The 15,174-nt window shown below is 51.0% G+C and overlaps 7 protein-coding genes; 3 read left to right on the top strand and 4 right to left on the bottom strand.

Annotated features, from left to right (window-relative positions):
- Positions 1-925: 925 nt before the first annotated feature.
- On the top strand, positions 926-1,894 carry RCC_07574 (related to amino-terminal amidase; the record flags this gene model as incomplete). The annotated part of the gene is made up of 1 exon (XM_023772830.1): positions 926-1,894. One exon carries the CDS (start codon positions 926-928, stop codon positions 1,892-1,894), a length of 969 nt encoding a protein of 322 aa, XP_023628598.1.
- Positions 1,895-2,622: 728 nt separating this feature from the next.
- Positions 2,623-2,916, bottom strand: RCC_07573 (probable RPL39-60S large subunit ribosomal protein L39.e; the record flags this gene model as incomplete). XM_023772829.1 has 3 exons in its annotated part: positions 2,623-2,671; positions 2,731-2,831; positions 2,911-2,916. The coding sequence occupies 3 exons, from the start codon at positions 2,914-2,916 to the stop codon at positions 2,623-2,625; spliced, it is 156 nt and encodes a 51-aa protein (XP_023628597.1).
- Positions 2,917-3,212: 296 nt separating this feature from the next.
- RCC_07572 (uncharacterized protein) lies at positions 3,213-3,656 on the top strand (the record flags this gene model as incomplete). XM_023772828.1 has 2 exons in its annotated part: positions 3,213-3,481; positions 3,551-3,656. 2 exons carry the CDS (start codon positions 3,213-3,215, stop codon positions 3,654-3,656), a joined length of 375 nt encoding a protein of 124 aa, XP_023628596.1.
- Positions 3,657-4,683: 1,027 nt separating this feature from the next.
- Positions 4,684-6,468, bottom strand: RCC_07571 (uncharacterized protein; the record flags this gene model as incomplete). The annotated part of the gene is made up of 1 exon (XM_023772827.1): positions 4,684-6,468. The coding sequence occupies one exon, from the start codon at positions 6,466-6,468 to the stop codon at positions 4,684-4,686; it is 1,785 nt and encodes a 594-aa protein (XP_023628595.1).
- A 951-nt stretch (positions 6,469-7,419) lies between these two features.
- On the top strand, positions 7,420-8,197 carry RCC_07570 (uncharacterized protein; the record flags this gene model as incomplete). XM_023772826.1 has 2 exons in its annotated part: positions 7,420-7,621; positions 7,686-8,197. 2 exons carry the CDS (start codon positions 7,420-7,422, stop codon positions 8,195-8,197), a joined length of 714 nt encoding a protein of 237 aa, XP_023628594.1.
- A 470-nt stretch (positions 8,198-8,667) lies between these two features.
- On the bottom strand, positions 8,668-9,820 carry RCC_07569 (uncharacterized protein; the record flags this gene model as incomplete). XM_023772825.1 has 3 exons in its annotated part: positions 8,668-8,925; positions 8,989-9,206; positions 9,367-9,820. 3 exons carry the CDS (start codon positions 9,818-9,820, stop codon positions 8,668-8,670), a joined length of 930 nt encoding a protein of 309 aa, XP_023628593.1.
- Positions 9,821-10,744: 924 nt separating this feature from the next.
- RCC_07568 (uncharacterized protein) lies at positions 10,745-12,032 on the bottom strand (the record flags this gene model as incomplete). XM_023772824.1 has 2 exons in its annotated part: positions 10,745-11,883; positions 11,972-12,032. The coding sequence occupies 2 exons, from the start codon at positions 12,030-12,032 to the stop codon at positions 10,745-10,747; spliced, it is 1,200 nt and encodes a 399-aa protein (XP_023628592.1).
- Positions 12,033-15,174: the final 3,142 nt, after the last annotated feature.

Here is a 15,174-nt window from a genome sequence, read left to right as displayed (position 1 = left end):
TTCGTGGGTCATCATGTTCAGCTATGATGTATGAAAACATTGCATTGAAGGAGAGACGCTGGCTAAATAGGATGAGTTTATAGATGAAAGCGCCGCCTTCTCTACACATCATCAAAGTCACCGTCGTCAAGATGTACGATCTAGTTTTGGTGCAGGTTAAGAGGAGACTGGGAGAGCGTGAGCCTGTCGATAGAACTTGAAAACCGATGTCGAGAGGTAATCCAATTCAGTCGCAACATATGCGTCGAGCATCCTGTTCTAATCTCTGCCTTGGAGAAAAGGTGGGTGGATTCGTGATCACGCAAAGGGAGAAGGCGAAAATCCAAGAAACGCCCTTTTTGCTCTCTCCAAAGTTGAAATTGTTTTGATAGGACGAGAAGACCTAACCAGTATCTGTACTTTAGCTAGCGCCGGCGCTAACCGAGCGAATGAGATTCCAGCTTGAGGTCCTGTCAGTATCTCCACGCAAAAGTGAAAAGGTGATCCGCCCCGTTTTCCGCCCTTTTTGAGTCTTGACTCTCGAAAGTTGAGCTCTGTTTGGAGCGCGGAGAGGAAATGCGCTTTCGCTGTACTTTAACTAGCGCCGGCCTAGTCCGAGCCAATGAGATTGTGGTCTGCGATCTTGCTACGGTCCAGAAACCGGTGGGACTTTTTTTGCCAAATTGCTCGGTATCAAACCTCCTTCCAATCCCAGACTTGACAACAACGCACTGACTACCACAAGATAGCATGTTCAGGAACAAGAAAGAATTCTTCGTGCTCGAATAGGATTATGCATTTGATCAATCAAGGCCATTAAAATCAACGACAAACGGATCTACTTATCGAAACTGCAATCACGATGCAAAACTGAAAACAACGCCCATCGAGACAACTTGTCTCCAATCCCAATCCCAACTACAAGAGACAAGACCACTCATTCGCCATGAAAATCGCCGTCCTCCAATTCAATCCCCGCCTAGGCGAACAATCTCAAAACATCGCCCGAGCAGACTCCCTCCTCTCAACAAATCAATCCAACCTTGACCTCCTCGTCTTACCCGAACTCGCATTCTCAGGCTACAACTTCCCATCTCTCTCAGCCATCACCCCATTCCTAGAGCCCACCACCTCTGGTCCCACCACACAATGGGCATCCCGCGTAGCCCAAACTCGGAATTGCACAGTCATAGTCGGCTACCCGGAAATCTGCACAAACCCCGACGGCAGCACGACGAATTACAACAGTACCGTAACTGTAGGACCCCAAGGCGAGATTCTGGCGAATTACAGGAAGAGTTTTCTGTATTATACAGATGAGACATGGGCCACAGAAGGTTTCAAATCTTCACCTAATCAAAGTCCCTTTTTCGCTGGCCAGCTGGGGCGATTAGGGTTGGTGGGACATGGGATTTGTATGGATATCAATCCTCATCGATTCGAAGCTCCCTGGACGGATTACGAATTTGCGAATACGATGTTGAGGAATGGGTGTAAGCTGATTGTGCTTTCCATGGCTTGGCTTACACGTCTCACACCTGAAGATACGGAAGCTCATGCGAGTTTGCCGGATATGGAGACTGTGGCGTATTGGTTGGAGAGATTCTGGCCTTTTCAAGAAGCGAGATCACAGGAGCCGATTGTGGTGGTTTTTGCGAATCGGTGTGGGAGTGAGGGGGTGATTGAGGGGGAAAGGGTGCTGGAGCATGGTTCTAGTATTGAGCTTGGGAATCGCGTGGCTTATGCGGGGAGTAGTTGCGTGATGAAGTTTCAGGGTGGGAGTGTCAAGTTATGGGAACATTTTGTTGGGCCTAATAAAGGGGAAGTCGGCCTACTCGGGAAGGGGGAGGAGGCTGTTCTAGTCATTGATACGGGGAGTGGGGCGGGGTTTTTGTTGCAGCAGAAGGCTGGGTAGGCGTTGGGATGAGAGTGACGAGGGATACTGAGTGATGTGAAGGATTGTGTTGATGACTTGATGATACATGGAGATATTGAACAGCGTATTGATGCATCATGATTTCGGAGTAATGTATGGGCCTGAAGCAGGAAAGAGTATTGATTGGAAGTGAGGCTGCTTTTCGCGGTGGAGTGAGCGTGCGGGGGCCATTAGTCCATGCATTTGGATAGACTTGGCACAGAGACTGAGGTGACGGTATGAATGGGAATCATCATGTGGCGTGTATGCCCTCCAGGTTGCCACTACCTGTCGTTCCTTCCGCCGTAGTTCGGCACTCCGCGCCTTCTCAAGCCACGTTAGATCCACATCACCTACAAGAGCGTGGGATACATCATGGCATTCTCCGGCAAAATCACACGAACGGAAGAAGAGGACAGAGGTGGCGTTTCAGTTTCTCATTTGCTTGCCCGCTATCTCCTCAGCAGAACGTTTGTAGAGTATGCATTCGTATCGCACGCATCCCATGGCACGCGCCCTGTTTTCTTTTTCAACGCCGCCGTCCATATGATGATGAGTACGAAAAGAGGGAAATCTCTCCACCCATCATCATCAACATCCTGCCCGCAATCCTCCTCGCCAAATCGCCGTGAAAAAGTCGAATCACAGCAGCATTCCGTCGGGATCGTTCGTCGCACGCTCGCTGAGTAAAAAGCTCGTGATTGTCGTTTGGTGGGTGGGCGAGTCGTTTAGATGCCGATACGGGTCTTGCGCCAATGTCTCCTCTTGGCGTTGTATCTGCGGCATCCAATTAGTATGACTGCCACCGCCATCTTCCCTCCTCGGGCGCATCGTACCGGATGGTGTTGTTGGTTCTCAGGCGAATCCACTGTGGGATGGGTCTGTTCTGCTTCTGGGCCTTTGCAAGCTTCTGCTTGGTGCGGAACGACTTGTGGGACTGGTGGGCGCGCGAGAAATGTCAGTCATCCAAATATCATCTCCATATTCTCGTGATGGAGGCTGCGGAGGATACGTACAGGCATCTTGGACGGTTGTCGTGGGATGTCTTGTGGGTTTGTCAATAAATCACGGGCGGAATCGAGAAAGACGTCGGTCGGCTGATTTCGAGGTGTGAGCCAAGAGATTCTCGTATTCACGGGCCCGGCCGTACGAAGAGGTGGAGTCATCAGCGCTAATGCTCGATTCGGCACTTTGTTGTTGACGTGACCGCATCGGAATTGAAGAAAATCAACCACTGGCTGGCGAGGATCAACAAAACATCAGACAAGCAAAACATAACAACACTACACACACACGCGCGCGCAGCTCTTAAAATAACATGTCGCACTCCATCGCCTCCGCGCTTGCCGAGAAGGATAGCAACCAGCAGCCCATTGTCACTGACAACAACAACAACCCCTCCACCACGATGCAGCCCGGCGAGGAAAACAAGACGACCCACAACACCGAYGAGCAGAAACAGGCGTTGGACAAGAAGATTGCTGAACACAACAACTCCTCGGGGACATATATCTCTCCTTCCGATGCCATTCTCAGCCCGGCTAGCTCCAAGCTCGCGGGGTTCAAGCAGAGGCAGATCAACAAGCAGTGAGTAAACAATGCAAGCACGATGAAGATGGCGAGAGTAGTTTAGGCTGATATGAATGATGACGATAGGACCAACAACAAGAACCCCACCGCACGATCCCTCTTCTCGAGAACCATGAGTGGCAACAGCGGGAATGGTCTGGAGGATTCCGAGGACGCTGCTCCTGCAAAGTAGAAAAAAAAAACCCCCATGTGCTGGAGATGATTGGAGGGAAGTTTGTGTGTGTGTTGCGATACCCCAGGGATTTGATTGGATTGGAATGCCGATACGAAGGCTGGAGTTTGGGTGTGCCCGTTGAAGGGAGGAATTGGAGGGCGAAAACTTTCATTGAGATGTGCTGGTTTTCCTTTTATGAGATGAGATCGTTGGGCTGGGAATACCACGATCCTACCGTTTTTCCTTTACTGTTGCATGATGAATTTGACTTCCTGGTGGAAATGCTTCAATTGAAGATGTTGTTTGATTTGATATCCAATGCCGATACTTGGGAAGACGGACTTGGACGCATGGACCTCTTTCTCCTTCTGCAAGAGTAAGAGTCTCATACTTCAAGACCTTGCCCAATCACCTCCAACTCACCTCTCTTCMATTGTATTGCAGGCCTCATTCCCCCATCCAAACATCACAAAAAACAGTAAAAAACCATCCCAACACTCATTCCATCCAAAAAAGAAAGAAGTTGATCACATCGCGAATCACACAATATCCCCTGAWAATCTATCTTCCCACGCAAGGATCGCAACGGCCGGCCAGGATTCTAAAACCCGCTACAATGTCAAGATCATGCATTTCCGAGTCCAAGCGATTCTCATTTACGAAGGATATACTAGAGTATAAGTCCCAAGAGGAAGAACGTAGGCCTAGTGTGCAATAGCACAGTCGTCTTTTAATTAGGTCTTCGATCTGGTAGTTAGTACTTGTAAGAAAGAATTCTATTACTTATGCCTAGGTTCTTCGCATAAGGATTTTCGGCTGGGAGGCTGCTCTGAAAGGGGGGATTTAAAAGAGATGTCTACTTCTTCCTCTCTTATACTCTCTTCTCTATCTAAAGCTTCCTAGGAATTTTATATTAGATCTCCTTACCTGCTTTTCTCTCCTCTCTTCTCCTCTTACTTTCGATCTACTACTCATCATCGTAACCGTAATCATCATCATCATAATCATTACAATCTATAAAAAATCTATCCCCTTCCTCCCTTCCTCACTTCTTAACCCCAACAACGACCAAATTCCTCGGACTAACCCCATACTCAAACACACTCTCCACCCAAGCCTCCCCCACCTCCTCCTGCTCCATCAACCAACACCACCGATCCACCACAATCGCCGCCTCAACCACACCGGCAGAAAAAGCCATCAAAGCCCAAATAACACTCAAATCCTTCTTGCCCCCTTCATAAATCCTTTCATATCTCAAAATCTCCTCATCCTCAATCCCTGCCAATTTCTCTCGAAAGACATTCCCCTTTTCCCCCTCCTTCTCCAGCATCAGTTTCGCCAGCGCCCCACGCACATAAGCGGGGAAATTCACATAGCAGCTTTTACGCAGCGAGCCGATGATGATGGGTGTTCCGCCCGAGGAATGCCCGGCGGGACTGGCTCCTTCTTCTACGATGCCGCGGGGAGGAGTAATGATTCCGTAGTCGAGGAAGATGCGTTGTAATAAGGCGCGGTAGAAGTGGCGGGTGAAGAAGGATTCCGAGTCGTGGGGACCCCAGTTTCCGGGGGCTTGGACGGCCATCATGCGGGAGGTGATGTTTAATTTGACGCCCTCTGCTTCTGTTGGATTGGAGGAGGCGTGGGGGTTTGAAGAGGATGGAGATGGGTAGGCGGTGCAGAAACGTTCGGACATGGGGAAACCATTTGGATCGCGGGCTTCTGCGAGGGTTGAGAGGCGGGGGTGGGCGGCTGGGCGGAGGGAGGGGAGTTTGTAGGTTGCGGGACCGAGACGTTCGGTTAGGAGGTTGTAGCAGCAGCCTACCATTGCTACGATTTGGACGGTGGGGTTGAGGGTTAGGGAGCGGAGGCCGTGGTGGAGGAGGTTACCGCAGGAGTGGAGGGATGTTACCAGGAGGTTCTGGTCTTGAGGGTCTGTGGAGGAAGGGGGAGGGATTTGGGAGATGACGTCGGAGAGATTGCCGTCTGCGAGGCGATGGTTGATGTAGAGGATTGTTCCCGTTCCTCCTTCTGGAGGGGGGACTTCCACCGTCGGTGGTGGTGATGCTGAAGGGGTTATTTCGGGCGGTGGCGTAGGAGGAACATGCTCGCCCGTCTCCCTCCACACCTTTTTATTGCGTAATATCTTCTCCTTGACGGCCAATTTGGCCATGACATCGAATTCCCTCGCCCGCTCGGCATTCTCGGATTTCGACTCAATGGCCACGATGTTCTTGTTGAACGGTTGGGAAGCCAAGGCACGTCCCAGATAATTCTGGCCCGAACCGAAATCGACGAGATGAGAGATTTGTTGGGAGGTAGAAGTTTGGTAAGTTTGGCAAAGATTGTCGAGGTAGTGAGCAAAGAGGCCGACTTCGTGTACTTTTTTGAGCGACATTCCCACCGCGACGTGCCGGGCCAAAGGACGGGATTTGAGAGAGCGGTTGAGGGAGCAGCGGGAGGAGGAGGGCGAGCGGTTAAGGAGATGGAGGCGGACTGAAGTGATGTATTGGAGGAGAGAGTTGGGTGGGATTGGCCCATTTCTCCACTGTCCTTCCTGAGGGATGCTTTCCATATCCTCACGCATGAGGAGGTCGAGAATATCCATGATATCGGTGGCATCGAACCATTGTCGCCATTCTTGGGGCAGAAGGCGGGGATAGAGGGGAGGATCGGTGGTGAAGAAGTCGAGAATATGTACTCCGCCGCAGAGTGTTCCTAGCAGGGAGTTGCTTCCGAGGAAATTCAAGAGGGATTCGACATATTCTTCGGGAGAGGAAAAGTGGTCGCTATATGGGAGTGGCTTGTCCGGGCCCATTTCGGTAGACATTTTTTGAAGAACGTCTGGAATATTTCTTGTTGCCGCTATCGTTTCATGTTCGTGGATTATGAAGTTGATATGAAGTTTTGGGATGGATTTTCCCCCAATGCCAGAAATTGAAGCATGTGAAGATAGATGTTGGAAAGATTCCCCAGATTTCACTAGAAGCATGAATGCACCGCCACATCTCCGAACCCCTGCCTGCAAGCTGAGGTGCCCATCCAACGACGACCATAACAACAAGAATAACAACAACCACCACCACCACCCTTCCCATGATAGTCATCTCATCCCCACCAACATCATGACCTCGCCGGATCCCTTCACGGCGGCCCAAAGCGATGTGCTCTCCCTCCTCCATCAAACCCGACCTCTGCTCACCTCCTACCTCCGCATCCGCTCCTCGGCATCCTCGACCAGCTCGCCGGAAGTGGTCGAGGCGCGCTCCGAACTCGCTCAGAACCTCACCGACCTCACCACCGACCTGCAAGACCTACACGATTCCGTGCGGGCGGTGGAAGGGGATGCCTACCGATATGGTTTAGATGTGGCCGAAGTCTCGCGGCGCCGACAATTGGTCGAGGAGGTGGGGAGGGAAGTGCAGGAAATGCAGGCGCAATTGGAGGATAATGTGCATTCATCATCCATCAATCCCAGTGGATTGGTGCATCCCGAGGAATTCGATGATGGTGATGATGATGATGATGATGCGGATTACGGGGCGTGGGAGGAACAGCGACAGATGGAAATGATGCACGAGCAGGACGAGGCTTTGGAGGGAGTCTTTCACACCGTCGGCAATCTACGAGCACAGGCCGATTCCATGGGCCGGGAACTGGAGGAACAGGCGGAATTGTTAGAGGAGACGGAGAACATCACCGATCGTGTGGGTGGGAAGTTGGGGGCCGGGATGAAGAAGATGCGGATGGTGGTGGAGAGGAATGAGGATCGGTGGAGTGGATGTTGTATTGGTGTCTTGATTGTTGTGTTGATCATCCTGTTGATTTTATTGCTGACCCTGTGAGGCATGGATTGATCGATGGATTGACACAAGTGTGGCGGTGCAAGGCACCCCGCCATTCATCCATCCATCAATCACAGCAACAGCAACAGCGGACATCAACATCAACGCATCAACACATCGACATCACCATGGATAACCGCAAGTCTCCCGGGAACATCCCCATCATCACTCACTCACCCACTAACCCACTCAATCTTCACAGGCAGCCATCCCCTCCTCCAACAAACCCCCCTGACAGTCAACCCCTTCCTCGACCTCCCCACCCCACCAACCCTGCCACACACCTACCAATCCCTCCCCTCCACCCTCCCCTCCTCAGCTCTCCAATCCCCACCAACTGCCACACACCCCAACCTCCCGGCATACATTACATCCCCCACAGGAGACTTTTCCGCCCATCCACACACTCTTCTCCACCAGAGTCGCGCACTGGTGGAACAGTTGAGCCGGCAGATAGAGGAGGGAATGAGAGTGGTGGAGGAGTGGGAGAGGGGTATCCGGGAGAGGGAATTGGCGGAGAAGAGGAGGAGGGCGCCGGGTTGGTTGGATAGTGAGGTGAGAGTGTTGGAGCCGGAGAGGAGGGATGTACATACTCATACGGAAGGCGAGGGCAATTTGATGGATGAGCCGGTGAGGGAGGAGAAGGAGAAGGGAGAGGGAGAGGATTTGGGTGATGCCATGGATCGCGCGTTTGGGAGTGGCTTGGGGGGATGAATGATGAGCCGGTGGAATGCGGGCATGTCGATGCGGTATAGCAGGAGAGCTGGATTGCCCGGAAGCTGTTCATACAGCGACGGAATATCTCGGTGAGATGGATAGATGAACGTCTCGGCGGATGAACAGATGCGGAGATGAAGTCACATGGTCGGTGCTGGCAGCTTGACGACGGTGGATATATCCAATCCCATGCAGACATGGAGAGATAAAGAAGCGACATACGCAGACTTCGCTCAGAAGCATCAAGCATCATGCAAACAGGGATCCGGTCGTCCGCCGCTCCCGATCAGACCGATCAGAAAGCACCCCAACTCCCAAAAGACACGCAATTCACCGCCAAAGCAAAGCCATGACCAAAAATGATAATATTTCTTATCGTACCCTCGGTTGGTACCATCCCATCGAACGAATACAAAAGTACATCTCTCATCATCCATCCATCCATCCCCTTAACCTCTCCACACCCCTCACAACCACCTCCCCCGATGCTCCTCAATAAAATCCTCCAACCTCCTCGCATCTTTCCCCGTAATCTCCCGCACGCAATCCGTCACTTGTTCACTGTTGCATATCTCCCCGCGAGAAATTCGCATTTCTAAAGAGGCGAGGTAGTTGGCCATGTATGGGGAGATTTCTTGATCGAGGAGGTATTGGCGGAAAGATGATTCCGGGAGGGTCGGGCAGGTTACTTTCTGGGAGAGGGTTTTTGAGAGGAGGGTTGCTACCTTTTTTTTGGTCAGTTTGGAGATTGGATGGGGTGGGATGGATTGAGGTGGTGGTACACTCACTTCGACATCCGAGTAAGCGCAAGGACCCGTAAGGATATATTCCCGATTCCTCTCCATTTTCTTCTTCTTTTCCTCATTATTATCGACTAAAGCGTGATAGGCCACGAGAGCGATATCTCGAGCATCGATGAAGGGTTTCTTTCCTTGTGCTCCTCCGGAAGCCGAGGGAAGGGTGTGTTTCGAGCGGATCGAGGGGTGGTAGTAGGTTAGGAAGTTATCTATTCTCCATTATTAGCTTCTTCTTTTTCCTTTTTCCTTTTCAATCTTTCACTTCTATATACGAGGCTTGCGTTCTTTCTCCCTTTCTCTCCTTTTCTCTTTCTCTCCCTCTCCCTCTCTTCCTCTCTGATGAATGAATAATTATATAAACATACATACCCATAAAATAATGCGGCCTCAAAACCACCCACTCAACCCCCCACTCCTCAGCCCACCTCCTCAAAAACGCACAAGCCCTCCCCATCAAAACCCCCCTATCATCCGACTCAATTTCCCAAGCACTAACAACCACCACCCTCCTAACTCCCCCCTTCTCCCTCGCAATTTTCAGAAATTTCATCACCAAGTCGCTGATTTCGGGAGTTTCGTGGGCTGTGATGTAGATTTCTTTGATGGGGTTTTTGAGAGATAGAGGGTGGGTGAAGGGATTGATGTAGGTTGATGGGTGGAGCCAGTTGAAATGGACTGTGTGGACTGTGCTGGATGAGGAGGAGGAGGAGGAGGAGGGGGGGGAGTGGCGGGAACAGAGGAGGTGTGGGTGGTTGTTTTTGGATAGGAGGGTTGAGAGGGGGAGGGTGGTTTTTCCGTGGGAACCTGTTAGGAGGATTGTCATTTTTCGTTGTCGTTTTCTTTTTCTTTTTCTTTTCCTCGCTCTTTCTTTTTAGGTTCTTGTTTCTTGTGCTCCTGTTCCTTGTTTTCTTCTTCTTCCTCTTTTTTCTTTCTTGTTGTCGGGCTCTGCGTTGTGTTGGGAAAAAGAGTGTAACACGAGGTAATGCAAGGGACTCGTCAATATTGGAGCAGTGATGATGATATTTGGGTGTACAAGAAGTAGGCATACCTTTGTTGGTCATCTATCTCTAATTCTAACAATCAGAGGTTTCGTGAGGATCCCTGGTATAAATTCCATCCATGACGGAAACCGCTCATTTCATTCCCATGATCAAGTTGTGATGAAGGATTGCACAGTTGGTGAGAACAGCCCAGAAAAGCAGGCACCGCTGAACAATCCATACTATCGGTCAATCAGCCCAGGTAAGTTTCATGCGTGCAGCTCTGGTATAGAATCTATAGATCCCCTTCTTGGGTGATATTATAGACAAGGTTCGGCCCTGCATGACCCCCGTCCATTTTTGGTAATACATGGTTCAAACATGCGGTTCTGAAGACCGTTCTGATGGTTCGCTGAAGACCATCTAGGCTTGATGATGATGATGAATCGTACTGCCGTACTTTCTATCATTACACATTATAGTGTTGTGGAAGCGCTTCTCCTTCCATTGGAGTTGATCCCCAGCGCCGGAATTCGCCACGTCGGGCTGCTTTGGGCGGCTAGCGAATGCAGGCTTTTTGAGAATCATGAGATGCTTGCATTTTCTTCATCATTCCCTCTGCATGCTCATTGGAGTGTGATTGTTGCTGGATCGCAGAACCGGATGAAGCAGATCCACATCCAGGTCCAAACTTGCCTGCGCGAGATCGGCTGGCTCCAGGATCGTTTGAAAAGGCTTTCCTTTCCATCTTCAACATCACTCTTGCCTCAAGTGATATTCTCGGACGCCATCTCGTGAGGAGTGGGAGTAGGAGCGGAAGCAGGGACAGGAGTGGGGCAATGTGATGCATAATTGCTGCTTCTCGCCCACGCCAAAAGTGGATGCCAACCCGGATCGACCTCTGCATAGACAGCTTCCGTCAATCGCCGACCCAATCCTTCGATGATCCACTGTCCGCCGCATATATGCAAAACTGCACCATAATTCCCCAAAATCACAAGGGCAAGTTGATCTCTCTCCTTTAACAGTTTGACGTAGGACGGCGTGGTCATCACAGGCCAGGCCGTTATCATGGCGATTTCTGCGGCGGATTCCTCTTGCTGGATGCTCGCCAGTGCCATGATGGAGGTCATGTACGCTGCATGTCTCGACGCCACCTCGTCGGCACTCTGATGGGCTCGGGCTTCTTCGCAAACACTCTGTGCGCATTGTAGAAGAGGCTCCAGCACGCCCCTCACGCTGGGATCAACATCTGAAAGGTCGGATTTGGGCTGCACAATCGGCACGACGGTCGGTCCCAGTGGTCCATGTCGCAGCCATTCTGCCGCTTGGGTGGCCACTGCCGCTGCGCCAAACTGGGAATCACAAACATCCGTGAAGCCGTTGATGAGGGACTGCGGATTGTGGTCGTCGGACTTTAGCATGCCAAACGAGAGGAGGGTGAGGACGATGGAAAAGGCGAACAAGGCATGGCAGTTGTCGGGATCGATTTGTTGCAAGAGGGGAATGTACAATACCAGGGCGTGTTGTTGGTGATATCGGGCCAAGGCGACCAAATTGGGGATTTGGGATTCATCGGCGCCGGAACAGCGATGCATGGCAGTCAGGGCTAGGAGGCCGTGGAGGAGGTATTTGTGAGAGAATGCCATGCGTGGAACCTGCACCTGCCAGATCCAGTAGTGCTCGGGAAGTCGGGAGAGTATTTGGTGGCTTGAGATGGTGTAATAGTGCATCAACTCCAAATCCTGCGCCTCTGCTGGGGTGACGGAGAGGGAAGTTGATGGGCTGGACGCTTGGCTTACTGAAGCGTAGACACATGTTCGATTGCCGCGCGTGCAGTTTTGACACACGGGCTTGATCTGGTCACATCTTACTTTTCGCGCCTTGCATGTGTTACAGCCCAGGCCTGCAGGCATGCATAAACATGGTCAGTGAGTGAATGAATGGATAATATGGGGAGGGGAGGGTAGGGTKTGGTCCCACGCGCCACGTACGTGTTTTCGTATGGGGCCGGCGAGATGGCCCCTTGGTGCTGGTGCTGGGAGGCGTCTCCATGCTGAAGTGGGATGCAACCTAACTATCACGGGAGCGTCGGGTGATGCGCAAGGTCGCCTGTCAGCATTCTTTCATCATGTTGCTCGTAGTTCTATCCGAGAGGAAGTGGAGTTTGCGAAGACGGCGGCGGATGAGAGGACGGGATTCGGAGTTCGGTTCGGCCGGAAGCGACTACAACGTTCAGTCTCTTCTCAACAACTTCTTGGAACTTCTTTCATCGACACACGTTCTTCGTCGCCGGTAATGACATATTCAGGTCCAAGGAGAAGAAACTGCACAACAATCTCCTTCCCCTTGATCGCCATCGCCATGGTGTTGGAGAAATGCAGTCCACTCATCAATATGGTTGCACATCCCCGTGCCTCCTCACCAGCTGTATCGGAGTGCAATAGTGAGTCTCTCAGCCAAGTATGGCCTTTTTTCTGTATGACCATGTTTTGGTTCGGTGCTGCTCTGCCYGAGTACCTCAGTCAGGCACAGAAGGGTCAAGATCATCACTACCCGATTCGAAACCATCCCCCAATCCTCAAACACATGTAACACATCAACAAGCTTCAATTCAACACTCCAGCATCAACAGATCACAGATCGTTCTTTTCAACACCTGCTACAAGTACCAATGCTCGGAGTGCTCGCCAGCAAACGGTGTTGCAACATGACTGAAACAAAGATTCCACGACAATTCATCCACCCCGCCTCCCCAGCTCCCCCGCCAACAGTGACCTGGATAAGGCACTGGCAGTACTTGGGTTTGCTCGCTGGATATCTCCAACGCACTCGGACCATACCCTGAAAGCACCGCCCGAAACCGCAGAACCGGTTCAAGGCGTCGGGTTTGCTTTCGGGCTGTGATTATCAGATAGATTGGGCTGCTTCAGAGTACATTGTGAACCAATGCGTAAATGACGAGGCGAGATCGACGCATCGTCATCATGCATTGCGGAGAAGATTGTAGGAGTATACAATACGCAATACTCATCTTTGCTGATCACAATCAAGCAGCATTTAAAAAAAGAAGTGGCAATACATCACAGCATGCCAAATGCGCAATCCTCACCACGGCAGACGATCACCATCTCCTTGCCGAATAGCCTTACAGTATCATGCGGGTAAGCGAGACATTGAGAATCGAATATACCGCGCCGGGCGTATATCAGCGCAAGAGGAACATGATACATCCCTCCACAACACCACCACCATGCATGCGGTCTCAACTCCTGCACAGTCCGCATAAAATGCACGTCATCGCGGGATCGCCTGCTACATTACTCTCCTCCTGGTTCCCTCGGAGTCGCGGCGGTGGACTTTGATGCCGTTCGTCGCAGAGTAGGCATCTAAAACCGGTTCTCGCAATCCTTATGCTTGTACATGGGATTCTGGTTTCAGCCCATCGACGATAATTTCCTTGCGAAAAAGTCAGACTCAATGTAAAAAGTCTTGCGCACGTGATGTTGCGGATTACCTAGCTTGCTTCAGGTGAGCTGTCCTGGTTTCGAGGGGGCGTGGAACTGGTTCTTTGGAGTCTTGATGCTTGTTTTATGCTGCTTGGAAGATCGACGATGAATTCAAACAAAGACATCAGTTCAAGTTTGATACCGCAAGATCGGTAGATGTTCTTTCTGGGCTGAGTAGCCGGCTGCTTCGTCTTTTCGAACTGGGTCTCCATCACACCCTGTACTTGTCTATAGCACATGGTTGTGAACGAGCATAAGCGATGATGATGGATGATGAGATTCCCTGCTTCATTTCCAATTTACTGTRGATTGCATTGCCACGTGTACGATAATACACATATTGGAAAGTATAGGAAAGGGTGGGCTTTGCATCGTACAGGTTTCTTCTCGGGAAATTCACGAGCGAGGATCCACTCATTTTATTACCGACTCGTGGGGCGGAAAGGTAGATGGGTTGGGTGGAAGTTTCGCCCAGATCATTCGACGCCTTGACAATCGACAGCATGGCGCAAGCGAAACGTGGAGCATGAGAGGAATAGTAGAAGTCGTTGGGAGGGTCATCCATGTCAACAATGTGATTATCTCGATTGTCAAGGGGAGTGGACTCATGGGGATGCTGGCGGACTCAGCCACACTTCTTCAGACAAGGCGGAAGGTTCCTTTTTATTGTGGAGTCGGGCGTGGATCCAACCTCGTGGATGGTTGATGCTGTACTAGGATGGGTTGATTACACGAGCTTCCGAAGATTGTTCGAAAGAGGAAATCGCAGCTCGCTGTATTGGTGAGATGTGCATGCGAGGAACTGCAGCCTACATCTCTTTGATCATCTTGGCAGATTCCCGTCGGTGTCGAGATGGGGATCGCGAAATCCGAGGGCATGGTACGGAGTATCGTTGCTCTTCCAACCATGGCATTGATTGCAAGGGTTCGGGATACTTCCCTTTCAACTTGAAACGAACGATGTTGGTGTAGAATGCTTGTCGTTCGGCCCGGTTACCAATGGCCTCGCCCGGGCCGTGCAACTACTGTAAGTTACTGCTTGGGTGGGTCAATGTCAAGATTGCACTGATCGAGCTGAAAGCTCTTCCCAGCAGCGCGGACGACGTCGGACACGACGACCATTACGACTTTGTGGCTGTTGGTTGGCTGACATGTGGCCACGGTCCAGACTTGACCACCGAGTTGTTTGTGGAGAAGTCATTGACCAATGTATTCGTTCCGTGTTTAAACTTTTGGAAGTGGTTGGATAGAGCGTTGGTTGTGCAGAAAGCAGTGCATACCGTATCTGTGAAGCCTGGGAGAATTGTTCTCCTCCGCGCGCAGCGTTTCATGTTACTCCACAAGTGTAGTAGTGTGTGTAACACATATCTCGAGAGAAGCGAGCAGATCGATGCTTTGGGAGAGTAGTGCATCGATCGCGAGGTCCGGTGGGGCGCACGGTCAGATTGTTCCCCGTTATTACAGGTCTTTTCAGATCTAGGTTAGGCCGGACAAACCATCATCGATCCATCTTCAAAGACAAGGACAGGCCAGGATGAGATGGAGAGATTGACTCAGGTCCGAGTGGTTGCGCGAATATTCCATTCCGTAGTAGGCCATGCCGGGAATATGTTGGCGTAGATTTTTTAGATTGAACACCATTGGCAATACGACGGGTGGGTGTGGGGGTAATCGATGCAAACGATGCA

Source organism: Ramularia collo-cygni (assembly GCF_900074925.1).
Source record: "Ramularia collo-cygni strain URUG2 genome assembly, contig: RCC_scaffold12, whole genome shotgun sequence".
Classification (NCBI taxonomy): Eukaryota; Fungi; Ascomycota; class Dothideomycetes; order Mycosphaerellales; family Mycosphaerellaceae; genus Ramularia; species Ramularia collo-cygni.
Note: the sequence above shows the minus strand (reverse complement) of the source record. Positions and strands in the feature narration are given on the sequence as shown.